At 47.8% G+C, this 27,950-nt stretch overlaps 1 protein-coding gene across 1 annotated transcript; it reads right to left on the bottom strand.

The window, feature by feature from the left end:
* Window positions 1-322: 322 nt before the first annotated feature.
* LOC142311994 (gastrula zinc finger protein XlCGF66.1-like) lies at window positions 323-27,211 on the bottom strand. The gene is made up of 7 exons (XM_075350869.1): window positions 27,143-27,211; window positions 19,725-19,869; window positions 19,416-19,595; window positions 19,210-19,333; window positions 19,029-19,126; window positions 14,059-14,149; window positions 323-1,483 (listed from the first exon to the last, which is right to left on the bottom strand). Exons 2-7 carry the CDS (start codon window positions 19,800-19,802, stop codon window positions 828-830), a joined length of 1,227 nt encoding a protein of 408 aa, XP_075206984.1. The 5' UTR covers window positions 19,803-19,869; window positions 27,143-27,211; the 3' UTR covers window positions 323-827.
* Window positions 27,212-27,950: the final 739 nt, after the last annotated feature.

Raw genomic sequence — 27,950 nt, forward strand, 5'->3', positions numbered from 1 at the left:
TCTCCAGTCAGCAGCTCAATCATTTTGTAGGTGAGTTCTAGGATCTTCTGGTCATTGATGGCTTCATGTATCAGGGGGTGAGGTGGAGGTCCTGTGATTGGGCTCAGGGGTCTTCCCCATCCCTCAGACACAGGGTCCTGACAGAGCTCACTAGAGGTCTTCTTCACTACTGTGTAATCCTGGTTATGGAGAGACACATTAATAAATCTCACTACAGACATTTCCAGAGTCCTCACCTCTCCAGTTCTGTCCATCTGTTATTCCCATAGATAAGAATGATGTAATGTGACGTCAGTTTAGCTCTGGCAGGCAATGACAGGGATACAGTAAAGAGGCACACAATTTTTCAGTCCAAACTCAGAGTTTTATTCACACTGGTAGCAAAGAAAAAACAGAATCGTACATCAGATGGGAATGCAAAAGAAAAGTCCAGTTTGTTATCCAGCATATTTTAGGGCTCGGACGTGCCAGCCCTTTCAGGTATGAAGTTCCCACAAAACACATTTCAGCTTTCTCAGCCAAAACACCACTCTCCACTGATGTCTATTTATGCTGTCCTAACTCCTTCAGCTGTGCAACCTCGGTGTTGCCCCAAAAACCTGGAATAGCAGAGAAGATCCAGGCCAGGGTTTGACCTTCTCCTTGTTGCTCACCAGTGTGAGAAACAATTCCTGAGAGAAATATATCTTCCATATACCCCTCGCTGCATCACAATTTTCTAATAATTATTTAATGCTCTAAATTGTTTTTTTCATTTCGTTTGAAGAATTTACCATAACTTGTATTTTTTTCCTTTACATTTTGTCAATAAAAAAAAAAGAAAATAGCTACTTTCGTGTGTGCGTTTTCAGATGTATAAGAAGATTTTCTTTCTTTTTAAAACATTTCCCACATTCTGAACATGAAAATGGTTTCTCCCCTGTGTGAGTTCTTTGATGTCTGACAATATCTGATTTCAACTTAAAACATTTCCCACATTCTGAACACGAAAATGGCTTCTCTGCTGTGTGAATTCTCTGATGTGTAACAAGATGTGCTTTTTGGTTAAAACATTTCCCACATTCTGAACAAAAAAATGGCTTCTCCCCTGTGTGACTTCTCTGATGTCTAACAAGATGTGATTTCTCTGAAAAACATTTCCCACATTCTGAACAAGAAAATGGTTTCTCCCCTGTGTGAATTTTTTTATGTGTAACAAGATTTGCTTTCCAATTAAAACACTTCCCACATTCTGAACATGAAAATGGTTTATTCCCTTTGTAAGCCATTTTATGTTCAATAGTGCTGTGTCTTTGTTTTGTCTTTGATGAAGCAGAAAAAAGGACCTGTTGAAAAGGATCAGATGACCGTTTTTTTCTGAGAAGGTCTTGATGTGTATCTGACCTAATCACATGTTCTTCACAAGTATTTGGTGTGATGCTAAGATTATCTGCTGAAAAATCAGTGAATATCAGATGTCCCTCTGAGCTCCTAGTGCAGTTATCTGCCAAGAATAAAAATGATTTTATTATTTATCAGTAGGTTTGCATTGGAATTATATAACTATTTATATTGTATACAGTAGCATGCAAACGTTTGAGCAACCTTTATCAAAATTACTGTTATTCAAAACATTTAAGCAAGTTGAAAATTAACTGATCTCTAAAAGGCACAAAGTTAAAGATGACTTCTTTTTGTATTATAGCCAAAACAAACATATATTTTCATCTTTTACATTTTAAAAATAAGGAAAATGGGCTGATGCAAATGTTTGTGCACCCTTGTAAACCACAGCCACAGATTTTCAATGAAATTCAGATCAAGTGACTGGAAGGGCATTTTGTAAAATCTTTGGCTTGCGCCTTTTGAGGTTGTCTATTGTGGATTTTGATATGTTTTTAGGATCATTATCCATTTGTAGAAGCCATGCTCTTTTCAACTTCAGCTTTATTTTACAGATGGTGTGATGTTAAAATTGAATTTAATCCATTTTTCCATCTACCCTTGACATACAGTCAGGTCCAGAAATATTTGGACAGTGACACAAGTTTTGTTATTTTAGCTGTTTACAAAAACATGTTCAGAAATACAATTATATATATAATATGGGCTGAAAGTGCACACTCCCAGCTGCAATATGAGAGTTTTCACATCCAAATCGGAGAAAGGGTTTAGGAATCATAGCTCTGTAATGCAAAGCCTCCTCTTTTTCAAGGGACCAAAAGTAATTGGACAAGGGACTCTAAGGGCTGCAATTAACTCTGAAGGCGTCTCCCTCGTTAACCTGTAATCAATGAAGTAGTTAAAAGGTCTGGGGTTGATTACAGGTGTGTGGTTTTGCATTTGGAAGCTGTTGCTGTGACCAGACAACATGCGGTCTAAGGAACTCTCAATTGAGGTGAAGCAGAACATCCTGAGGCTGAAAAAAAAGAAAAAATCCATCAAAGAGATAGCAGACATGTTTGGAGTAGCAACATCAACAGTCGGTTACATTCTGAGAAAAAAGGAATTGACTGGTGAGCTTGGGAACTCAAAAAGGCCTGGGCGTCCACGGATGACAACAGTGGTGGATGATCGCCGCATACTTTCTTTGGTGAAGAAGAACCCGTTCACAACATCAACTGAAGTACAGAACACTCTCAGTGAAGTAGGTGTATCTGTCTCTAAGTCAACAGTAAAGAGAAGACTCCATGAAAGTAAATACAAAGGGTTCACATCTAGATGCAAACCATTCATCAATTCCAAAAATAGACAGGCCAGAGTTAAATTTGCTGAAAAACACCTCATGAAGCCAGCTCAGTTCTGGAAAAGTATTCTATGAACAGATGAGACAAAGATCAACCTGTACCAGAATGATGGGAAGAAAAAAGTTTGGAGAAGAAAGGGAACGGCACATGATCCAAGGCACACCACATCCTCTGTAAAACATGGTGGAGGCAACGTGATGGCATGGGCATGCATGGCTTTCAATGGCACTGGGTCACTTGTGTTTATTGATGACATAACAGCAGACAAGAGTAGCCGGATGAATTCTGAAGTGTACCGGGATATACTTTCAGCCCAGATTCAGCCAAATGCCGCAAAGTTGATCGGACGGCGCTTCATAGTACAGATGGACAATGACCCCAAGCATACAGCCAAAGCTACCCAGGAGTTCATGAGTGCAAAAAAGTGGAACATTCTGCAATGGCCAAGTCAATCACCAGATCTTAACCCAATTGAGCATGCATTTCACTTGCTCAAATCCAGACTTAAGACGGAAAGACCCAGAAACAAGCAAGACCTGAAGGCTGCGGCTGTAAAGGCCTGGCAAAGCATTAAAAAGGAGGAAACCCAGCGTTTGGTGATGTCCATGGGTTCCAAACTTAAGGCAGTGATTGCCTCCAAAGGATTCGCAACAAAATATTGAAAATAAAAATATTTTGTTTGGGTTTGGTTTATTTGTCCAATTACTTTTGGCCTCCTAAAATGTGGAGTGTTTGTAAAGAAATGTGTACAATTCCTACAATTTCTATCAGATATTTTTGTTCAAACCTTCAAATTAAACGTTACAATCTGCACTTGAATTCTGTTGTAGAGGTTTCATTTCAAATCCAATGTGGTGGCATGCAGAGCCCAACTCGCGAAAATTGTGTCACTGTCCAAATATTTCTGGACCTAACTGTATTCCCTATGCCATTGACTGCAACACAACCCCAAAGCATGATTGATCCACCCCCCTGCTTCATGGTTGGCGATATGTTACATAGTTACATATTTTGAAAAAGACCTAGGTCCATCTAGTTCAACCTTCAATCCACCAATTACCGTATTTTTCGCTTTATAAGACGCACTTTTGTTCCCCCAAATTTTGGGGGAAAGTAGGGGGTGCGTCTTATAATCCGAATATATGGATGTGTGTGTGTGTGTGTGTATATATATATACTGCAGGGTCCTGGGGAGATGGGGGCAGCTCTGGAGAGGTGCTGGGGGCTGGTCAAAGCTGCAGGAGGGAGCCTTTGATCTCCTGCTCCCGCTCATATAATATGCACTGCCGCTGTCCATCAACGTGGTGCTGAAACCGCACCGCGGTGATGGGCTGGGGCAGCGGCGCATATTATATCTGCCTGCGCCCCCGTTTGATGGCACATGATCCCCACTGTGTTAGATATGGCCCCCATACTGCTGCCCATAGTAAAATAAAAAAAGCTTTACTTACCTCTAGCGCTGATCTCCCGGTGTCTCTGCTGCTGTCATCAGGCACGCAGAGATGATATCACTCTGCTGTGCCGATCACATGACCGGCACCGAGAACCAGGAAGTGTAGGAGGAGGAGCAGCACGCCGGGAGACACAAGGAGGGATAGCGCTTAGAAGGTAAGGAAAGAGTGTTTTATTTAACTATGGGCAGCAGTATGGGGGCCATATCTAACACAGGGGAGGTGTGCCATCTATAGTGGCCATGGGCAGCACACATGGGGGCCATATCTAACACAGGGGAGGTGTGCCATCTATAGGGGCCATGGGCAGCACACATGGGTGCCATATCTAACACAGGGGTGGTGTGCCATCTATAGGGGCCATGGGCAGCACACATGGGGGCCATATCAAACACAGGGGAGGAGGAGACCTGTGCCAGCTGTAGGAGGCGTGTGCCATCTATAGGAGACCTGTGCCAGCTGTAAGAGACGTGTTCCATCTATAGGAGACCTGTGCCAGCTGTAGGGGACGTATGCCAGCTATAGGGGATGTGTACCAGCAATATGAGACTTGTAACAGGCTGCCAGCAATAGGGGACGCATGCCAGCACAGGGGGACATGTGTCATAAATAGGGGACATGTGCCAGCAATAGGGGATGTGTGTCATCAATGGGGGACATGTGGCATCACTGGGGGACGTGTCCCAGCACAAGGGGGCTATATTCACTATAAGGGGGCCATATCCAGATTAAGGGGGGCTAATTTTAGGATGGGGGGCTATGAGGGACATATACCCTATATGATTTGTTAGATGGACACTACCATTATAAGATGCACCCCATTTAACATTAAAAAAAAATTCTCTTTTCCTTCACCAAATTTGGGGGTGCGTCTTATAATCAGGTGCGTCTTATAAAGCGAAAAATACGGTATACATTTTGTCACTAAGTCACTTATAACAAACAATGTTGTGTGTACTGAGAAAATCATCCAGCCCTTTTTTTAAAAGCTGTTATAGTATCTGAAATTACTACCTCTTGTGGTAGGGCATTCCATAGTCTGGCTGCTCTAACTGTAAAGAACCCTTTCCTATTTAGCTGCCGGAATTGCTTTTCTTCCACTCATAGTGAATGCCCCCTGGTCCTTAGTATTGTCTTTGGAAGGAATAAGTTATGTGCCAGTCCTTTATATTTACCACACATGTATTTATACATATAAATGAGATCTCCTCTGAGACGTCTTTTTTTCTAAGCTAAACATATCTAAGTTTTTCAAGCTCTCATCATATGGGAGGCCTTCCATTCCATGTAGCAGTCTGGTTACCCGCCTTTGAACTGACTCTAGCTTCCAAATGTCCTTTTTAAAATGTGGAGCCCAAAACTGGATCACATATTCTAGATGTGGCCTTACAAGTGATTTATATGTTCTTTTCCTGAAATTGTGTTCCCTTTTTCCTCCATGCATACCTTTGATCATTGTGGCCAAAGAGTTATTTTTTAACCTCATCAGTCCAAAGAACTTGTTTCCAAAATGCAACACGCTTGTTTAGATCTTCTTTTGTATACTACTGATGCTGAATTTTATGGTGAGGATGCAGGAGAGATTTTCTTCTGATGACTCTTACACAAAGGCCATATTTGTGCAGGTGTCTCTGAACAGAAGAAGAATGTACCACAACTTGAGTCTGCCAATCTTCCAGAAGGTCTTTTGCAGTCAAGCGGGGGTTCTAATTTGTCTCTCTAGCAATCCTACAAGCAGCTCTCACAGAAATAGTTTGCTGTTCCAGACCTTATCTTGACCTCCACTATTTCTGTTAACTGCCATTTCTTAATTACATTTCAAACTGAGGAAAGAGCACCTGGGCCTCCACCATTTTCATTTTCAGAGTGCTAGGCAGCTGCTTAGATTAACCCATGGCTGCTTGTTTTGGCACAAGGTCAGAGGAGGCTGTTTTTTATAAAGCTGGGAAATTTGCATCACCTGGCCTTTCCTAACGATGATAGTGAACAAGTCATAACCCTAACAGGCTAATTAAGGTCTGAAACCTTAGACCAGGGTTCCCCAACTCCAGTCCTCGAGGGCCGCCAACAGTGCATGTTTTCAGGATTTCCTTAGCATTGCATGGGTGTTGGAATCATCACCTGTGCAGGTGATTAAATTATCACATGTGCAATACTAAGGAAATCCTGAAAACATGTACTGTTGGCGGCCCTCGAGGACTGGAGTTGGGGACCCATGCCTTAGACAAAGCTGTCTGGACACACATCTCCTAGTCTGCCCAAACGTTTGGATCATTGCATCACCCCATTCTCCTTTTAGTAATTTTTAAAATGTAAAAGATGAATATAATTTATTTTCTAAAATACAAAGTAAATATGTCCTCTTTAACTTTATGCCTTTTAGAGATCAATTTATCTTCAACTTGCTTAACTGTTCAGAATAACAATAATTTTGACCAAGTGTAGAGATAACTGTATAGATCAGTATTTATAGCATTTATAGAAGAATAATATTGAGGTTTTTAAAAGGAGAAAATTCTCTTGTACATAACAGTGAAGCCTGTGGCTGACTGGTAATGTTTATTTAGAGACATCCCTTGACCACAAGGACCTGTGATGGGCCGGACTGTAAATTGGTATCTCTATAAATCACAGAAAAAATACTCCTAAAATTTTTCGTTAAACTTTTATTGAATATCAATATATTGAAAACGTGAAGTGAAGGTGGGGGGTGTTCAGAAAAACATAAAATAATTATCATCCAGATCCAATAGTTAACCATGCATTGAAAAAAAGACTTATATAAATTGTAAATTTATATATAGATTTGGCATATATCTCTCAAATACAGAAACTTGGACTATATGTATTATTTGTAGAACAATGTAAAAAAGAAGGGAATTTTGTTTACTTACCGTAAATTCCTTTTCTTCTAGCTCCAATTGGGAGACCCAGACAGTGGGTGTATAGCTACTGCCCTCTGGAGGCCGCACAAAGAACTACACTTAAAAGTGTAAGGCCCCTCCCCTTCTGGCTATACACCCTCCCGTAGGAGTACAGATTCCTCAGTTTTAGTACCAAAGCAAGAAGGAGGAAAGCCAATAACAGTTTCAAAAACAAATTCAATCCGATAACATGATCGGAGAACTTAAGAAACAACATGAACAACATGTGCACCCGAAAAACGAAACCCTAAGAACAAATAGGGCGGGTGCTGGGTCTCCCAATTGGAGCTAGAAGAAAAGGAATTTACGGTAAGTAAACAAAATTCCCTTCTTCTTTTTCGCTCCTAATTGGGAGACCCAGACAGTGGGACGTCCAAAAGCAGTCCCTGGGTGGGTAAAAAGATACCACATGAACGGGCTGTCAGACAGCCTCTTCCTACAGGTGGGCCACCGCCGCCTGAAGGACCTGTCTACCTAGGCTGGCATCTGCCGAAGCGTAGGTATGCACTTGATAGTGTTTGGTAAACGTGTGCAGACTCGACCAGGTAGCCGCCTGGCACACTTGCTGAGCCGTAGCCTGATGCCGCAATGCCCAGGACGCACCCACGGCTCTGGTAGAATGGGCCTTCAGTCCAGATGGAATCGGAAGCCCAGCAGAACGGTATGTGTGAAGAATTGGTTCCTTGATCCACCGCGCCAGGGTGGATTTGGAAGCTTGCGATCCCTTATGCTGACCAGCGACTAGGACAAAGAGCGCATCAGAACGGCGTAGAGCCGCCGTGCGAGAAATGTAAATCCTGAGTGCTCTCACCAGGTCCAACAGATGTAAACCCTTTTCAAATTGGTGAACTGGATGCGGACACAAAGATGGTAAAGTGATATCCTGATTGAGATGAAAGGAAGAAACCACCTTGGGAGAAAACTCTGGAATTGGACGCAGTACTACCTTGTCTTGGTGAAACACCAGGAAGGGAGATTTGCAAGATAACGCCGCTAGCTCGGACACTCTTCGAAGAGACGTGACCGCCACAAGAAAAACTACCTTTTGTGAAAGCCGAGAAAGGGGAACCTCTTTCAAAGGCTCGAAAGGCGGCTTCTGGAGAGCAATGAGAACCTTGTTCAGATCCCAGGGTTCCAATGGCCGTCTGTAAGGAGGAACGATATGACAAACTCCTTGGAGAAACGTGCGTACTTTAGAAAGCTGTGCCAAGCGCTTCTGAAAGAATACGGATAGCGCGGAGACTTGACCCTTAAGAGAGCTAAGCGACAAACCTTTTTCCAACCCAGACTGCAGGAAGGAAAGAAAAATTGGCAATGCAAATGGCCAGGGAGAAAACCCTTGAGCCACGCACCACGCTAAGAATATCTTCCACGTCCTGTGATAGATCTTAGCTGAGGATGGTTTTCTAGCCTGTCTCATTGTGGCAACAACTTCATGAGATAAACCTGAGGCCGCTAGGATCCAGGACTCAATGGCCACACAGTCAGGTTCAGGGCCGCAGAATTCAGATGGAAAAACGGCCCTTGAGACAGCAAATCTGGACGGTCTGGTAGTGTCCACGGTTGGCCTACCGTGAGATGCCACAGATCCGGGTACCACGACCTTCTTGGCCAATCTGGAGCGACGAGTATGGCTCGATGGCAGTCGGACCTGATTTTCCGGAGAACTCTGGGTAACAATGCTAGAGGTGGGAACACATAGGGGAGTCGGAATTGCGACCAATCCTGAACCAAGGCGTCTGCCGCCAGTGCTCGGTGATCGTGAGACCGTGCCATGAAAACTGGGACCTTGTTGTTGTGTCGTGACGCCATCAGATCGACGTCCGGCGTCCCCCAGCGGCAACAGATCTGCTGAAACACGTCCGGGTGAAGGGACCATTCTCCTGCGTCCATGCCCTGGCGACTGAGAAAGTCTGCTTCCCAGTTTTCCACGCCTGGGATGTGAACTGCGGATATGGTGGACGCTCTGCTTTCCACCCACGTCAAAATCCGTTGGACTTCCTGAAAAGCTTGGCGACTGCGTGTTCCCCCTTGGTGGTTGATGTACGCCACCGCCGTGGAATTGTCCGACTGAATCCGAATCTGCTTGCCTTCCAGCCATTGTTGGAAGGCTCGCAGGGCAAGATAGATTGCTCTGATTTCCAGAACATTGATCTGCAGGGTGGACTCTTCCAGAGTCCACATCCCCTGAGCCCTGTGGTGGAGATACACCGCTCCCCACCCTGATAGGCTCGCATCCGTCGTGACCACTGCCCAGGACGGGGGAAGGAACGACTTTCCCTGTGACAATGAGGTGGGGAGAAGCCACCAACGCAGAGAGTCCTTGGCAGTCTGAGAGAGGGAGACAGTCCTGTCGAGGGACGTCGATTTCCCGTCCCATTGGCGTAGAATGTCCCATTGTAGAGGGCGCAGATGAAACTGCGCGAACGGGACTGCCTCCATTGCTGCTACCATCTTTCCTAGGAAATGCATGAGGCGCCTCAGTGAGTGCGACTGGCTCTGAAGGAGAGATTGCACTCCAGTCCGTAGCGAGCACTGCTTGTCCAGTGGAAGCTTCACTATCGCTGAGAGAGTATGAAACTCCATGCCAAGATAAGTCAGAGATTGGGTCGGGGTTAGATGAGACTTTGGAAAGTTGATAATCCACCCGAAACTCTGGAGAGTGTCTAGTGCCACCTTCAGACTGTGTTGGCATGCCTCTTGAGAGGGTGCCTTTATAAGCAGGTCGTCTAGATACGGGATGACCGAGTGACCCTGCGAGTGCAGAACAGCTACTACTGCTGCCATGACCTTGGTGAAGACCCGGGGGGCTGTTGCCAGACCGAAAGGTAACGCTACGAACTGCAGGTGTTCGTCGTGTATGACGAAGCGTAGGAAACGCTGATGCTCTGGTGCGATCGGCACGTGGAGATACGCATCTTTGATATCTATTGATGCTAGAAAATCTCCTTGAGACATTGAGGCTATGACGGAGCGTAGGGATTCCATCCGGAACCTCCTGACTTTTACGTGTCTGTTGAGCAACTTTAGATCCAGGACGGGCCGATACGATCCGTCCTTTTTTGGGACCACAAACAGATTGGAGTAAAAACCGTGACCTTGTTCCTGAAGAGGGACGGAGGTCACCACTCCTTCCGCTTTTAGAGCGGCCACCGCCTGCAACAGAGCATCGGCTCGGTCTGGTGGGGGAGAAGTTCTGAAGAAACGAGTTGGCGGACGAGAACTGAACTCTATCCTGTACCCGTGAGACAGAATATCCCTCACCCAACGGTCTTTGACGTGTGACAGCCAGATGTCGCCAAAGTGGGAAAGCCTCCCACCGACCGCGGGTGTGGGAATCGGAGACCGCAAGTCAGGAGGACGCCGTCTTGGCAACGGTTCCTCCGGCTGCCCTTTTTGGGCGTGACTGAGACCTCCAAGAATCTGAGCGTCTCTGGTCTTTTTGAGTCTTTTTTGACGAGGCGAATTGGGACCTGCCCGGTCCTCGAAAGGACCGATAACCAGACTGACCCTTCCTCTGTTGGGGTCTGTTTTGTCTGTGTTGCGGTAAGGATGAGTCCTTACCCTTGGAGTGTTTGATGATTTCATCCAAACGCTCTCCAAACAATCGGTCACGAGAAAAAGGCAAATTGGTTAAGCACTTCTTGGAATGAGAATCTGCTTTCCAATGTCTCAACCACAGGGCCCTACGCAAAACAACGGAGTTGGCTGACGCCACTGCCGTGCGGCTTGTAGCGTCAAGAACAGCATTAATCGCGTACGACGCGAATGCCGCCATTTGCGAGGTCAAAGGTGCTACCTGCGGGGCAAATGCACGTGTGACGGAGTCAACTCGCGCCAGCCCGGCTGAGATAGCTTGGAGTGCCCATACGGCTGCAAAAGAAGGCGCTAAAGACGCTCCAATCGCTTCATAGATGGATTTCAGCCAGAGCTCCATCTGCCTGTCAGTGGCATCTTTAAGTGCCGCTCCATCTTCAACTGCAACCAAGGATCTAGCTGCAAGCCTGGAAATTGGAGGATCCACTTTTGGACACTGGGTCCAACCCTTGACCACCTCAGGGGGAAAAGGATAGCGTGTATCTTTAAGCCGTTTAGGAAAACGCCTTTCAGGATAAGCGTGGGGTTTCTGGATTGCGTCTCTAAAGTCAGCGTGGTCCAGAAAAGTGCTTAAAGTACGCTTAGGGTATCTGAAATGGATTCTCTCGTGCTGCGAAGCTGACTCCTCCACAAGAGGAGCTGGTGGGGAAATATTTAACATCTTATTGATGTTAAATATAAGATCATTAACTATGGCGTCACCATCTGGTGTATCTAGATTGAGAGCGGTCCCAGGATCAGAATCCTGATCAGTTACGTCCGCCTCATCACCCATAGATTCATCTCGCTGGGATCCTGACCATTGAGATGAATGTGAAGGCCCGTCATAGCGAGCCCGCTTAGGCTGCCCGGGGCCATCGTCCGAGTCAGAGTCTTCACCCTGAGGTGTATATGCCCGTCCCGGAGCTTGGAGCTGAGGGGGACCAGGGGGCAATGATTGCACAGTGTCCGTGGCCTGAAGTACAGGCCTAGCTCGCAATGTGTCAAGAATTTGTGACATAGTGAGAGACATTCTGTCAGCAAAAGCTGCAAACTCAGTTCCTGTCACCTGGACAGCATTCACAGGTGGTACACCCTGGGTCACGTCCAGCAGAGGTCCCGACTGTGCAAGCGCCGCAGGGGCCGAGCACTGCACACAATGGGGGTCCGTGGAGCCTGCCGGTAGAAAAGTCCCACATGCGGTGCAGGAAGCATATAATGTCTGTGCTTTGGCACCCTTGCGTTTTGCGGACGACATGCTGCTGGCTCTCTGAATGTGAGAGAGTCTATAGCCAAAGGGCGACCAGCGCTATGTAATACAAAGTATTTGTAGCAACAAAATACTAAGAATACTACTGGCACAAGAGGGGGTGAGCCCTGAGGGCTGCTTACCGCCCGCTGAATAGCGGGTAAGAGGCTGCAGATTCCTTGTCTGGGTCTCCCCGGCTCCCCTCTGCAGCTCAGCGTGTCAGCAGGAATGGCTGCCGGCGTCTGTGGAGAGGGGCGGTCCGTGGGAGTTCCCAAACAAAAGTGCGGGAAACAGTGTCCCCTCTGTGCCGATTGTGAGGGCTGGAGTATGTAAAAACGACTCCAGCCCTCAGCGCTGATGCACTGGCCAGCGTCCCGCCCCTTTCCTGACTGGCAGGTCTGGGGGCGGGAACGAACGGAAGCAGGCCGCAAAAGCCGGGGACTCGAGTTATCAGCGCGGCCGCCGTAAAAGCGCGGGCCGCGCTGAAGTCCCCGGCGCACCACAAGTGCCAGCCGCGCCGCAGTCCCAGCGGCCGGCATGACCCATTCCTAGACGTGGCCAGCGTCCCGCCCCTCTCCTGACTGGCAGGTCCGGGGGCGGGAACGAACGGAAGCAGGCCGCAAAAGCCGGGGACTCGAGTTATCAGCGCGGCCGCCGTAAAAGCGCGGGCCGCGCTGAAGTCCCCGGCGCACCACAAGTGCCAGCCGCGCCGCAGTCCCAGCGGCCGGCGCGACCGATTCCTGGAAGTGTGCCTGCTTCAGCTAAGCTGAATGAGGCCATGGCACAAGCGCCGTAGCGCTGATGTCCCCCGGCGCACTACAACACCCAGCATGCTGCGGTGTGAGCGCCAAATGCACGGGGACACAGAGTACCTTGAGGAAGCAGGGCCATGTCCCTGATGTACTCCGCTCCATCCAGCATCTTCTCCAGGGGCTGTAGATGGAGCCCGGTCTCAGTGCCTGGAGACCAGTAAATCCCACTTCACCCAGAGCCCTGTAAAAAGGGATGGGGAAGGAATCAGCATGTGGGCTCCTGCCGCCGTACCCGCAATGGGTACCTCAACCTTACAAACACCTCCGACATACAGTGGGGTGAGAAGGGAGCATGCTGGGAGCCCTGTTTATGGGCCCTCTTTTCTTCCATCCGACATAGTCAGCAGCTGCTGCTGACTAAAAACAATGGAGCTATGCGTGCGTGTCTGACCTCCTTGCGCACAAAGCTAAAACTGAGGAATCTGTACTCCTACGGGAGGGTGTATAGCCAGAAGGGGAGGGGCCTTACACTTTTAAGTGTAGTTCTTTGTGCGGCCTCCAGAGGGCAGTAGCTATACACCCACTGTCTGGGTCTCCCAATTAGGAGCGAAAAAGAAAAAATAATTATAGAGTACTGTAGTAGGATAAAGTAAACATACAGTATTCTTTTCATGTAAAAAAAAGCATAAACAATTTAGCCCTAGGGTAACAGGGTAACATTTCTTGGGGCTAAATTGTTTATTTTAGGAGTATTTTTTCTGTGATTTATATTTTCGGGTTACTCCCTTTTGATCGTTTTTTCTGTGAATCGTTTAAATTGGTATCTCCTTTTCAGCAACTCAGAAATGGATTATGGATACAGGGAAGAAACCTTCCTACATGATCATGTAAAAAAGCATTTTTTTAGCACAAAGGGGCCAATTTATCAAACTGTTTATAATAGTTTTCTGGCACAGAACACAGAAAAGTCGCAAACCTTTTGCTCAAAGTGTCACAAAACTCTAGTAATTTTTGACATTTTCACGCCAGTCTCAGCCAAGTCCACCAAAGTGAGTGCAGCATTGACAAGTCTTGGTGGTATCCACCAAATCCCTCAAGAGTTATGCCACTGTAGTAGCATAACTGACGCCCATCAAAAATGTTGCTCTGGTCGATCCCTAACTTTAATACCATTTCTGGCAAGACTCTTGATTCTGAGATGTGCCAAATTCATTAAATTTCAAACACATCGTAATGAATTCAGCATAACTTACCCCACCGCAGCTCTTCATTAAGAAGACGGGAATCACCATGCCAACATTAATGAAACAGTCTCTAAATCTTAAAACACTCATCCCCAACAAATCTGTCACTTCTCTGCATTTAGTGATCACTACTCACCTGGGCGGTTATCTGTAGGAATCTCCTCTTTACACCACTCATCACCTATCACAAATGTCTCTGTAGTATTCATATGGGTCAGATCTTCATCCTGAAATAAATGTTTTAAAAGTCACAGACAAATGGAGATGTTTGGTGAAATGATTTGAAAAACAACAAAGATCAAACAAAATCCAACCTGTCGCCTCCTAATTGTAACCAGCAGTCTCGGTAACCAGAAAATTGTGAGAAGATCCAGACAACATCTAATGTCTATGATCATCTTTATCATGTCATCTGCACCAAGTATAAACCATACACTGAATGGCCACATTATTAGAGACCCCCATCTAGGAGCACGTTCGGCCTCCATCGGTCTTCAGAACTGCAGCAATTTGTGACGCCCTGGAGAATCCAGGTAGTCACAGATAGGCCACTGCATTACACCATTCCCTCATTAGGTGACACACAGCCGACCTGAAACCCTAGTCACCCCCCTTTAGGGAAAGATAGACACACCAGTGGGCGTGACCAGGCAGTTGGTGCATGCCCACCTAGGGGTTTAGACAGCCCAGGGCGGGAAAACAGTAGTCTTATTCTGAAGTTCAAGTTGAGAGGAGGTGTGCTGGGGCTGGGTAGGGGCTGGGTAGGGGCCCTGGTGCCTTTGGCTAGGTGGCAGACGGTGGTCTCCATCAGCAGGAGATGGGAAGACGCCTCGGTGGAACCGAGGTGGACCGGGACAGGGTAGTGGCTCGCCGGTACCGACACGGGGAACCGACCCGGAAACCGTAGCACAATGGGGGTACTCGGACCCTGAAGCCGGAAACCAGAAACGACTGGACTGGTTAATTAACTGATTGAGGCCAGGACTAGAGGTCCTGTCCCATCCAAAGTCCCTCATAGAAGACAATAGCGCACTGATTAGGGATAAGAGGTCACCGCCAGGGCCCATAGATCCCACGGGCCAGCGTCTGCGGGCACGGCTTCTTAGGCCACATCCAGCCGGGAGCGGACTCCTACGTTTCACACTAGGAAGTTATTTCTACTTAAAACAGTGCAGAGGACAGAGATAGAGACCACCAGCTGGACGGGGGACCCTGAATGCGACCGGCCGAGGCAACTGCCACCATCACCTTGGTTTACCAGAGACTTGTGTGTTTTACTAACAGTGAGTACACCTGCACCATCTTGCAGTTGCAATCCCCTTGCACCTCAGCCACCGGGTCCAAGGGCCACCATCCCTGCCCACGGAGGGGTTAACAACTTGCTGCGCAACATCTCCCCCGGGTGCCCCGTAACTGCAGCGGTGGTGTCCCAACTCACCACGCACCGTGGGTGGCGTCATGAACTTAATACGGCCCAGCCCGTATATTCGGCGTGTCTGCGAGACCCTCGAGGCACCACCCCTGAAGGTCTGGGCCCGAGCAGCGCCGGCTGCTGGCACGGGGGCAGCACACATTCATCACATCAGATTCCTCTAGGTGTTGAGATTGTTCCCCAGGAATACTGGTCACTGCCAACAGGATAATTACTTGCAGTTGCTGCAAATTAGATGGAGGAGCTGACATTCTTTGAACAACCTCATCTACCTTGGCACAGAGATGCTTTATATGATTAAGATCTGAGGACTGTGAAGGCCGGGGAAGGAAGAAGAAGTAATGTCATGTTCCTGGTGTAAAGAAATAGAAGATCCTGGTACCCAATGGAGAGACTTGCTGTGTGACATAAAGCTTTACATGTGATGCTGAAGGATATACTGGTATTAAAGGACTCTTATGCTAAGTACTGTCATTATATGGTTGATACTATGTTTTGTTGTAATTACTTTTATGTGAAAGTCATAGGAGAGTAGGCAGCTCGGCAAGGGACAGTTACAGGTGGGTCAGCCTCTCAGCTGGGCAGAGAAGAGTTACAGAGGGTCAGCCCTGCAGCTGGACAGGGGAGAGTTACAGCGAGTCAGCCCTGCAGTTGGCAGAGGAGAGTTACAAAGGGTCAGCCTCTCAGCTGGGCAGAAGAGAGTTACAGAGGGTCAGCCCTGCAGCTGGGCAAGGGAGCGTTACAGAGGGTCAGCACTGCAGCTGGACAGGGGAGAGTTACAGCGAGTCAGCCCTGCAGTTGGGCAGAGGAGAGTTACAGAGGGTCAGACCTTCAGCTGGACAGGGGAGAGTTACAGCGCGTCAGCCCTGCAGTTGGGCAGAGAAGAGTTACATTGGGTCAGCCTCTCAGCCGGGCAGTGGAGAGTTACAGCGAGTCAGCCCTGCAGTTGGGCAGAGGAGAGTTACAGAGGGTCATCCTCTCAGCTGGGACAGGGGAGAGTTACAGCGCGTCAGCCCTGCAGTTGGGCAGAGGAGAGTTACAGAGGGTCAGCCCTGCAGCTGGGCAGAGGAAGAGTTACAGAGGGTCAGCCCTGCAGCTGGGCAGGGGAAGATTTACAGAGGGTAAGCCCTGCAGCTGGGCAGAGGAGAGTTACAGAGGGTCAGTCCTGCAGCTGGTGGGAGTCTTTGGAGAGGTTTTTAGTTGACTCATTTTATAAACAATAGACTGTAATTCTAGCACACATTTCCTATGTGGGGCTCTGTACAGTGACGTTGTGGCACCATGTACTGCTCATTGTTGCACTTGAGATGTGATATTATGTGTCCAAAAAACTAAGGAAAAAGAGTAAAGTTTTAATCTGTAAATAGACTCTGTAAATAGGCTGTTAGAGATCAGTTGTAGATTTAGGGGTACTTTGCACGCTGAGACATCGCTAGCCGATGCTAGCAATGCCGAGCGCGATAGTACCCACCCCCATCGCACATACGATATCTTGTGATAGCTGCCGCAGCGAACATTATCGCTACGGCAGTTTCACATGCACTTACCTGCCCTGCAACGTCGCTCTGGCCGGCAACCCGCCTCCTTACTAAGGGGGCGGGTCGTGCAGCGTCATAGCGACGTCACACGGCAGGCAGCCAATAGAAGCGGAGGGGCGGAGATGAGCAGGACGTAAACATCCCGCCCACCTCCTTCCTTCCGCATAGCCGGCGGGACGCAGGTAAGATGTTCCTCGCTCCTGCGGCTTTACATGTTGTGACATCGTTACTGGCGCCGGATGTGAGTCACTTTCGATTTGACCCTGACGATATTGCAGTAGCGATGTCGTAGCGTGCAAAGTACCCCTTGGAGTTTGAGAGAGAGGAAATGAAATACAGAGACGCGAGGAGAAGGCCGGACCAGTGTGTGTGACAAGGAAGGATGAAGACATTGTGTTTCTAAAATGACCACTAAGAGGCCGAGAAACTGGAGTAAAGATGGTAGGATTTGGGGCCAGATTACATATCTGTTAATGAAGTAGAAGAAACAACTCTTGTGGATTTGAGCTGAAGGTCCAGAAAGGTAGCTAAGTGTTTGTGGGAAGCCTGAGGTGACAAGGACAGTGGCTAAGTATTACCCTGACTGACTGTACAGAGGAGTGGACTGCATGGAAAAGGAGTCAGGAAAAGTCCTATGAGGAAAAATAGAGGGTCAGTGAAAACTACTGGGTGTAACTGATGGAAACTGTATAAGTTATGTGCCTCCATTGGAAAAGAATATTGTATTTACAAGTAGAGATGAGAGGACAATATAAAGAAAATAAGAAAAATATTAAAGTGTAGGACGTTGACAAAAGGGCGGGATTGGCACCAAGAAGCAGAAGCGAGCAGATGTATGTGCAAGGGTGCGTGATGTTACCCTCCTAGCTGAAGTTGCAAACTCATTGCAGACTGTGAAGTGTGTGAGTCAAGTCGCTCCCATGAGCCACCGGCCGACACCGCTTGTCACAACTCTGAGTCCACGCCACATGGTGAAGCCGCAGATGCTGATGGTCAAAACCACAAGCCCAAGCTGTGTGGTCAAGCCACAGGCGCTGCTTATAACCTCTCAAGGAAGATGACTGGATTAATGGGTGACTTGACAATCGTTAATTGGGTTACATCTTTTTCTGGTAAAGGAGTGTTATTACAAGGTGGTTCTTAGGGTAACATGCTGCTAAGAGTTATGGTCATTGTACGTATAACCTGAATCCATATTTGATGAGTATTTTTAAGCTCATATACTGTACCCCGGGAACCTACATTGAGTTCCCAAGCCTCATATCAACCTGTGTAAATAATAAATACCATATAAAATCAACACTGCGTCATCCTTCTAAGGCTAGGTTCACATTTCCATTGTTTTGCATCAGTCACAATCCGTCGCCTTGAGGAATTACGGTATCCTGCAAAATATTTTTCAGGAATCCAGTTTTTCCCCATAGACTTCTATTAGTGACGGATTGCGACTGATGATGCTGCGTTGCATACGCTGCGTCGAGGTCAGTCGTTTTTTAACTGACCGCCGGGCGGGAGCAACGCAGCCTGTAACGTTTTTTGAGCAGCGCAATCCGTAGGATTTTGCTGCGCATGCTCTCTCTGGCTCCCTGCACCCATAACCAGGATACACATCGGGTAACCAAGCAATGCGCTTTGGTTAGTTACCCGATATTTACAGTGGTTACGTGTGCAGGGAGCCAGCGCTAAGCGGTGTACGCTGGTATCCAAGATAAATATCGGATAACCAAGCAAAAAGAGCTTTGCTTTTAGTTACCCGATATTTACCCTGGATACGTGTGCAAGGAGGCCGACACTTCCCCGCTCGGCTCTGCCCCCTCCCGCACTCCGCATGTGTACACACTCACACACACTCACTTGTCCCCAGCCGTGCAGTCCCCGCTGCACTGACGTCCTCAGCGCCATGGCCCCGCTCGGCTCCGCCCCCTCGCGCTCCACCCCCCGCACACAACGGAGTCCGACAATGATTTCTGTTCTTTGTCATCCGTTGTACAACGCATCAGTCACATGCGTCAAGCAACGCATGTGACTGATGCAAAACAACGGAAATGTGAACCTAGCCTAAGTGTGTTGCATTTTGGACCTGTTTCTTACATACACATCATAGGGAAGATTTCATGACACCTTCCCTCCATCTACCTGATCATCCTGAGGAACATTGAGATTTTCTTCTTTACAGTCCTGTGGAAGAAGAGGATGGGGACATCTCTCTGGTGTTGTCCTCTTTCTGGATACAACTGTAGGAAACACATACAGGGACTGAAATCATTCTTTACATACAGATAATTATAGTCCATGTGTATTTAGTCCTGTCTATTACCTGGTGATGTGAGGGGCTGGGGAACCTCCATCATGACGTCCTTGTACAGATCTTTGTGTCCTTCTAAATACTCCCACTCCTCCATGGAGAAATAGACGGTGACATCCTGACACCTTATAGGAACCTGACACATACAATGATACCGTCATCCTCCGATCCCTTCATAGCGTTACTGTATAATGTCTCAGCATTCCCAGCAGTGTCACCTCTCCAGTCAGCAGCTCAATCATCTTGTAGGTGAGTTCTAGGATCTTCTGGTCATTGATGTCCTCATGTATCAGGGGGTGAGGTGGAGGCCCCGTGATTGGGCTCAGAGGTATTCCCCATCCCTCAGACACAGGGGCCTGACAGCGCTCACTAGAGGTCTTCTTCACTACTGTGTAATCCTGGATATGGAGAGACACATTAATAGATCTCACTACAGACATTTCCAGAGTCCTCACCTCTCCAGTTCTGTCCATCTGTTATTCCCATAGATAAGAATGATGTAATGTGACGTCATCAGAATCTCTCACCTCTCCAGTAAGCCGGAAGAGGATCTCTAGGGTGAGGTGTAATATCCTCTCCGCCATCTTGTCCCTGTCCCTATCCATCCTTGATGGGTCAATCAGGAAAATTCTCTTATATAGAAGATCTGAGAGGATCCGATATTGTAGGGACCTGAATGGGGAGAAGATGACGATGTAACATCAGAAAGATCCCATGTCAGAAATCTCCGGAGCTGCTACCGGCTTCACATGATCACTACATCCAGTTCTGGCCCCGTCCTGCCCCCGGTGTAACACACAATCCCACTATAGTCACACACAGAGATTTATCACAGAATATCTCCAATCCAGCACCAAAATCACAGAATAAATTTTAAAAGGAAAAATCTAAAATAGCTGAATCTTTAATAAATATTTCATAAAAAGTAGACACAGTTATAAAGTGCAGGAACATCCACAGATATTGGGATGGCAGAATCGGGGTCGTGGGGCACAGATGATAGAACATTAACCTCTTCTCCACCCACCCTGTTTTCACCTTCATGACCTGGCCAAATTTTTCTTTTCTGACCAGTCTCATTTTATATACTAAAATTACAAATTTTGGACAATACTTTTTGTATTTGTGAAAACATATCAGAAATTTGGTGCCGTTTTTGAAAATGTCAAACTTTTATTTTTTATGCTCTTAAACCAGTTATTCTGCAATATAGTTAACTTCCCACGTCTACTTTACATCAGCACCATTTTTAAAACATATTTTTGTTTGTTAGAACATTAGAAGGGTTAAAATTTTATCAGCAATTTCTCATTTTTCCAACAACATTTACAAAACTTTTTTTAGGGACCACATTCTATTTGAAGTTAAATTTATTAACTCTTCAGGTGCTTTGCAAGAAGTAAAGCATTGTGGAAGGAAAAAAATTAGTTTTTACATTTTCCCCACAAATATGTTACTTTAGTCCCAAATTTTGCATTTTCACAAGAGTAACAAGAGAAAATTCACCATACAATTAGTTGTGGAAGTTCTCCTGAGTATTCTGATACCACAAGTGTGGTGTAAAACTACTGTTTGGGTGCATGACAGGGCACAGAAGGGAAGAAGCGCCATTTAACTTTTTGAATGCAAATTTGGCTGGAATTATTAGTGGTGCTATATCACGTTTGGAGAGCCCCTGATATGCCTTAATAATAGAGCTCCCCCACAAGTGACCCAATTTTGGAAACTAGACCCTCAAGGAATTTATCTAGATGAGTGCTAAGCACCTTTAACTCACAAGCAATAATTGGCGAACGCGAACCTCATGTTACTGTTTGGGTTTGGCTGCATAGGTAAAAATAAAAAAATGGTGATTAAAGCAGGACAGTTATTCTTAAGGAGTTCCACCGCTGCTGTCACATTGCTACCGGGTCCACTCAGTAAACCTTATGGATATTCACCAATTCCCTGCCCACCCTCTTTGTCGGCATCTGTGATTGGTTTCCCTCACATTACCTTTCTGGGTCCCCGAAGTGGAGTGTAAAAATAAATGATTGAAAAAAATGGGTTTGGGTTCCCCGTATTTTGATACCCAGCACAGATAAAGCAGACAGCAGGAGGCTGCAGGCCCCAGCTGTATGCTTCATCTTGGTGGTGTATCAAAATACGGGGACTACACTTGGCTTTTTTTTTTTTTTATACCCAACCAAGATGGGACTGGTATTCAGAGGCTGGGGAAGCCCATGGTTATTAGCCCTCCCCAGCCTAACAATAATAGCCTACAGTTACCACAGAATTGGCTCATCCATAAGATGCGCGAATCCTGGCACTTACACGGCTCATCCCGATTGCGATAATATAAGAGGTTAATGACAGCTGTGATTTGTCAAAAAAACACAGCTGCTACAAAGGCCCAGATTAGTAATGGGTAGGGGTCTATGAGACCCCCCCACTACTAATCGTGTAAATAAAAATAAACACAAAACACAGAAAATGATGATCTACTAAAGCTAAGTACTATTATTAAAATCGGCCACCGAGGCTCATACTGAGCATCTTGGTTTTGTTCAACCTCTGCATCCAGTAAGGGAAATATATAGGGTAAAAGAGTCCCTGTTCCCTTCCCTTTCTCGACTCATAGGAATCTGGAACCTTTCAGAAATGTATGTATCAATATGTTTATGTCTATAGCAGTTTTCAAATTAAAATAAATATAGATATGTTTTCAGGGGATTTTGTTTAGTGAGAGAAATTTAATTGGTCACTATAAAAATATTACAGTGGTTCTATCCTAATTTGACCTCCAAAACTTGCAGGTGTCTAGTAGCATTGATTTTATCATATATGCCAAAGGGACCTTTTGATCCAGGGCCCTAGGCGATTTGCATACATTAATCTGGTGAGCTTTTTACCTCAGTATTTGTAAGCCAAACCAAGGAGTGGAACAATCAGAGTAAAAAAATATTAGAAACACGGGCACCACTTCTGTATTATTTTACCCACCCCTGCTTTTGACTTACAAATACTGAGGTAAAAAGCTCATCAAATACTCAACATGTGCATGTGGCCTTAGGCTATGTTCACACTAGAAAAATGATTTTTCTTAAGAAATTTCTTGAGTGTAGGATTAGTGCACCTGCGTTAAAAAACGCACCAATAACGCAGGTGCGTTTTTGGTGCGTTTTTTTAGGTTGCTCCCTGCGTTTTTTTAATGCCTTTACAGCAATAAAGCATGTTGAAAATGGAAAAAAAAATAGATAATACAGAGATAGATAGATGATAGATAGATAGAGGGATAGATGGATTGATAGATAGATAGATAGATAATAGATATTTAGGGGAATAGATAGATAGATATTTAGGGGAATAGATAGATATAGATAGATAATAGATAGATAGATAATAGATATTTAGGGGAATAGATAGATAATAGATAATAGAGAGATAGACAGACAGACAGACAATAGAGGGATAGATATTCCAGCTTTATTTATGATGTCCCCCCCCCCCCACACATACTGCACTTCTCGCGGCCAGTAGTGTGTTCACATCACCGGCCGTGAGAAATGTCCTGGAGTCACCTCTGCACTCGCTCAGGGAGTGCATTCAGCATTCGCTCCCTGACCGAGGCTGTGTGGAGAACTGTCACACGCGGCTGGAGCAGGGCTGGAAGCGCCGCAGGACATCACTGTGGATTACGTCGGAGCTGTGTGTTTGGGAGGGGTTAATAAACTGGAGAAAGAGGGGCTTTATGTCTTTTATTCAAAATAAAGGATTTTTTGGTGTGTGTGTGTGTGTTTCTTTACTTTCACTTACAGATTAGTGACGGCGAGTCATAGACACTGCCATTACTAATCTTGGACTTAGCGGCAGCTATTGGTTCCCGTTAACTCCTTATTACCTGGATTGCCACCGCATCACGGCATCTGGAAGAGCCGGGGACACTCCGGGACTGTCGCATAATGGATGCGACAGTTCCGGGGCAGCTGCGACTGAGATTCTCGGCTGCAGGAGGAGGGGGAGGGCATTAACCCTGTCTCTCGCCCTTTCCTGCCTGAGAATACCGGGCCGCCGCTGTGTGTTTACCCGGCTGGAAAGTAAAAATACAGCAGAGCACACGCTTTTTTTTTTTGCTTTTTCTTCCTCTTCCTGTCCTAGTGACATCACTTCCCTGCAAAACGCAGGGCAGGGATGTACGCTATGTCCCGAAAATGCGAAATAAGGCGGGAATAACGCAGGTATAACGCACATCACTTGCTACCTGCGTTATTCCTGTGCTATTTCCTGATTACATTACAGTCAATGGAGTGAAATAACGCAGTTAGCTGCAGAAAAGAAGTGACATGCGCATTCTTTTTCTTAAGAAAATCTACTGAAAGAATTTTCTTAAAAAAACGCAGTGTGCGCACAGCTAATTTTTTTTGCCATAGGTTTTGCTGGGGAATGTCTGCAGAAAGCTTACAACAATTTCTCAAGAAATTTCTGCAGCAAAAACTGACCAAAAACGCAGCGTGTGAACATAGCCTTATAGTTCCATCCTCAACTCCTCATTATCGGCCACCACTGCAGACTTCTTCAGCTTCTCCTGTGTTTCCTATGTGCAGAGAGCCCTGATCCTTTCCACCAGCACTGAATCTTGTTCCCTCTGTCCCCGGCTCCTCATTAATGGTCAGCAGTACATACTTTTCCTCCACCTTCAGGACCTATTGAAGCGTGGCTTAACAGGAGCGAAACGTTCCACCTTCCATGCACCTTGCATTTGGTGATCTTATGGAATTAAAATAAAGAATCGTGGACACAAATGGTGAGTGCTGCTGCTTCAATTCTTCCCTTCAGCTCCTCATTACCGATCTCCAGTGTGAACTTCTCCTCCAGATTCTCCTGTGTTTCCTATGTCCTGGTCTTTTTCCCCAGCACTGAGTCCTGTTCCGTCCCTGGCCCCTCATTACCGTTCTCCAGTGAAGACTTCTCCTCCAGCTTCTCCTGTGTTTCGGGCTGTTTCCTATGTTTAGAGAGCCCCGGTCCTTTCCCCCAGCACCGAGTCCTGTTCCCTCCGTCCCCGGCCCCTCATTACCGGTCTCCAGTGCAGACTTCTCCTCCAGCTTCTCCTATTTCCGGCTGTTTCCTATGTGTACAGAGCCCCGGTCCTTTCCCCCAGCACTGAGTCCGTCCTGCTCCCTCCATCCCCGGCCCCTCATTCCCGGCCCCTCATTCCCGGTCTCCAGTGCAGACCTCTCCTCCAGCTTCTCCTATTTCCGGCTGTTTCCTATGTGCAGAGAGCCCCGGTCCTTTCCCCCAGCAATGAGTCCTGTTCCCTCCATCCCCGGCCCCTCATTGCCGGTCTCCAGTGCAGACGTCTCCTCCAGCTTCTCCTATTTCCGGCTGTTTCCTATGTGCAGAGAGCCTCGGTCCTTTCCCCCAGCACTGAGTCCTGTTCCCTCCGTCCCCAGCCCCTCATTACCGGTCTCCAGTGCAGACTTCTATTCCAGCTTCTCCTGTGTTTCCTATGTGCAGAGAGCCCCGTTCCTTTCCCCCAGCACTGAGTCCTGTTCCCTCCGTCCCCAGCCCCTCATTACCGGTCTCCAGTGCAGACTTCTCTTCCAGCTTCTCCTGTGTTTCCTATGTGTAGAGAGCCCCCATCCTTTCCCCCAGCACTGAGTCCTGTTCCCTCCGTCTCCAGCCCCTCATTACCAGTCTCCACTGCAGACTTCTCCAGCTTCTCCTGTGTTTCCGGTTCTTTCCTATGTGTAGAGAGCCTCGGTCCTTTCCTCAGCACTGAGTCCTGTTCCCTCCGTCCCCTCATTACCGGTCTCCAGTGCAGACTTCTCCTCCAGCTTCTCCTGTGTTTCCGGCTGTTTCCTATGTGTAGAGAGCCCCGGTCCTTTCCCCCAGCACTGAGTCCTGTTCCCTCTGTCCCCGGCCCCTCATTACCGGTCTCCAGTGCAGACTTCTCCTCCAGCTTCTCCTGCGTTTCCGGCTGTTTCCTATGTGTAGAGAGCCCCGGTCCTTTCCCCCAGCACTGAGTCCTGTTCCCTCTGTCCCCGGCCCCTCATTACCGGTCTCCAGTGCAGACTTCTCCTCCAGCTTCTCCTGTGTTTCTGGCTGTTTCCTATGTGTAGAGAGCCCCGGTCCTTTCCCCCAGCACTGAGTCCTGTTCCCTCCGTCCCCTCATTACCGGTCTCCAGTGCAGACTTCTCCTCCAGCTTCTCCTGTGTTTCCGGCTGTTTCCTATGTGTAGAGAGCCCCGGTCCTTTCCCCCAGCACTGAGTCCTGTTCCCTCTGTCCCCGGCCCCTCATTACCGGTCTCCAGTGCAGACTTCTCCTCCAGCTTCTCCTGTGTTTCCGGCTGTTTCCTATGTACAGAGAGCCCCGGTCCTTTCCCCCAGCACTGAGTCCTGTTCCCTCCGTCCCCTCATTACCGGTCTCCAGTGCAGACTTCTCCTCCAGCTTCTCCTGTGTTTCCGGCTGTTTCCTATGTACAGAGAGCCCCGGTCCTTTCCCCCAGCACTGAGTCCTGTTCCCTCCGTCCCCAGCCCCTCATTACCGGTCTCCAGTGCAGACTTCTCTTCCAGCTTCTCCTGTGTTTCCTATGTGTAGAGAGCCCCGGTCCATTCCCCCAGCACTGAGTCCTGTTCCCTCCGTCCCCTCATTACCAGTCTCCAGTGCAGACTTCTCCAGCTTCTCCTGTGTTTCCGGCTCTTTCCTATGTGTAGAGAGCCCCGGTCCTTTCCCCCAGCACTGAGTCCTGTTCCCTCTGTCCCCGGCCCCTCATTACCGGTCTCCAGTGCAGACTTCTCCTCCAGCTTCTCCTGTGTTTCCGGCTGTTTCCTATGTACAGAGAGCCCCGGTCCTTTCCCCCAGCACTGAGTCCTGTTCCCTCCGTCCCCTCATTACCGGTCTCCAGTGCAGACTTCTCCTCCAGCTTCTCCTGTGTTTCCGGCTGTTTCCTATGTACAGAGAGCCCCGGTCCTTTCCCCCAGCACTGAGTCCTGTTCCCTCCGTCCCCTCATTACCGGTCTCCAGTGCAGACTTCTCCTCCAGCTTCTCCTGTGATTCCGGCTGTTTCCTATGTGTAGAGAGCCCCGGTCCTTTCCCCCAGCACTGAGTCCTGTTCCCTCCGTCCCCTCATTACCAGTCTCCAGTGCAGACTTCTCCTCCAGCTTCTCCTGTGTTTCTGGCTGTTTCCTATGTGTAGAGAGCCCCGGTCCTTTCCCCCAGCACTGAGTCCTGTTCCCTCTGTCCCCTCATTACCAGTCTCCAGTGCAGACTTCTCCTCCAGCTTCTCCTGTGTTTCCGGCTGTTTCCTATGTGTAGAGAGCCCCGGTCCTTTCCCCCAGCACTGAGTCCTGTTCCCCCCGTCCCCTCATTACCGGTCTCCAGTGCAGACTTCTCCTCCAGCTTCTCCTGTGTTTCTGGCTGTTTCCTATGTGTAGAGAGCCCCGGTCCTTTCCCCCAGCACTGAGTCCTGTTCCCTCCGGCCCCTCATTACCGGTCTCCAGTGCAGACTTCTCCTCCAGCTTCTCCTGTGTTTCCGGCTGTTTCCTATGTACAGAGAGCCCCGGTCCTTTCCCCCCAGCACTGAGTCCTGTTCCCTCCGTCCCCTCATTACCGGTCTCCAGTGCAGACTTCTCCTCCAGCTTCTCCTGTGTTTCCGGCTGTTTCCTATGTACAGAGAGCCCCGGTCCTTTCCCCCAGCACTGAGTCCTGTTCCCTCCGTCCCCAGCCCCTCATTACCGGTCTCCAGTGCAGACTTCTCTTCCAGCTTCTCCTGTGTTTCCTATGTGTAGAGAGCCCCGGTCCATTCCCCCAGCACTGAGTCCTGTTCCCTCCGTCCCCTCATTACCAGTCTCCAGTGCAGACTTCTCCAGCTTCTCCTGTGTTTCCGGCTCTTTCCTATGCGTAGAGAGCCCCGGTTCTTTCCCCCAGCACTGAGTCCTGTTCCCCCCCGTCCCCGGCCCCTCATTACCGGTCTCCAGTGCAGACTTCTCCTCCAGCTTCTTCTCTTACATGCAGCTGCTTCCTACAGAGGAAAACACTTCACTTCCTACAACCTCTCCTCTGACTCCTCCCCCATGTGACTGATCACATGACTGTGACATCATCACAGGTCCTGTCAGCAGAGCTGTGGATCTTTCCAGAATGGTAGATGATAAGGCTATGTGCGCACGTTGCGTACAAGCCCTGCAGAAATTTCTGCAGCGATCTGAAGAGCACATGTGCGCTTTAGATCGCTGCAGAAATGTCCGTAGTGAGCGCCGATTCCATGCGCTCTGCCTGCAGCTCCTGCCATAGACAGAGCAGGAGCTGCCGGCAAAGCGCAGGAAAGAAGTGACATGTCACTTCTTTTTGCGCAGCGCTTCGGCAGTAGCCGAAGCGCTGCGCTCTTAAACGCCACGTGCGCACGGCCCCTGCACAGTCTCCATAGACTGTGCAGGGGACGCAGGACGCATGCAGTTACGCTGCGCTACAAAGCGCAGCGTAACTGCATGTTTTTACGCGACGTGCGCACATAGCCTAAGACAGTGATTTCCACTCATTTATTTGGGAGAGCCCACAACCCACAGGTGGCCCTCTAACAGAAATTTGGGAAGTGGGAGGGCCCTCACATACATAATTTAATTTTTATTTATATAGCACCCAAAGCACATATTCCGTAGCACTTTTCAATACCAGCTATTATATGCCTGTCGGTATTCCAATCAGCTTCCACATATAGGAACCGATGAGTGGGCATGAATGCATGACATCTGTGAAGTTCTGCAAGTTTGAGCAAT

Source organism: Anomaloglossus baeobatrachus, chromosome 5, assembly GCF_048569485.1.
Source record: "Anomaloglossus baeobatrachus isolate aAnoBae1 chromosome 5, aAnoBae1.hap1, whole genome shotgun sequence".
NCBI lineage: Eukaryota > Metazoa > Chordata > Amphibia > Anura > Aromobatidae > Anomaloglossus > Anomaloglossus baeobatrachus.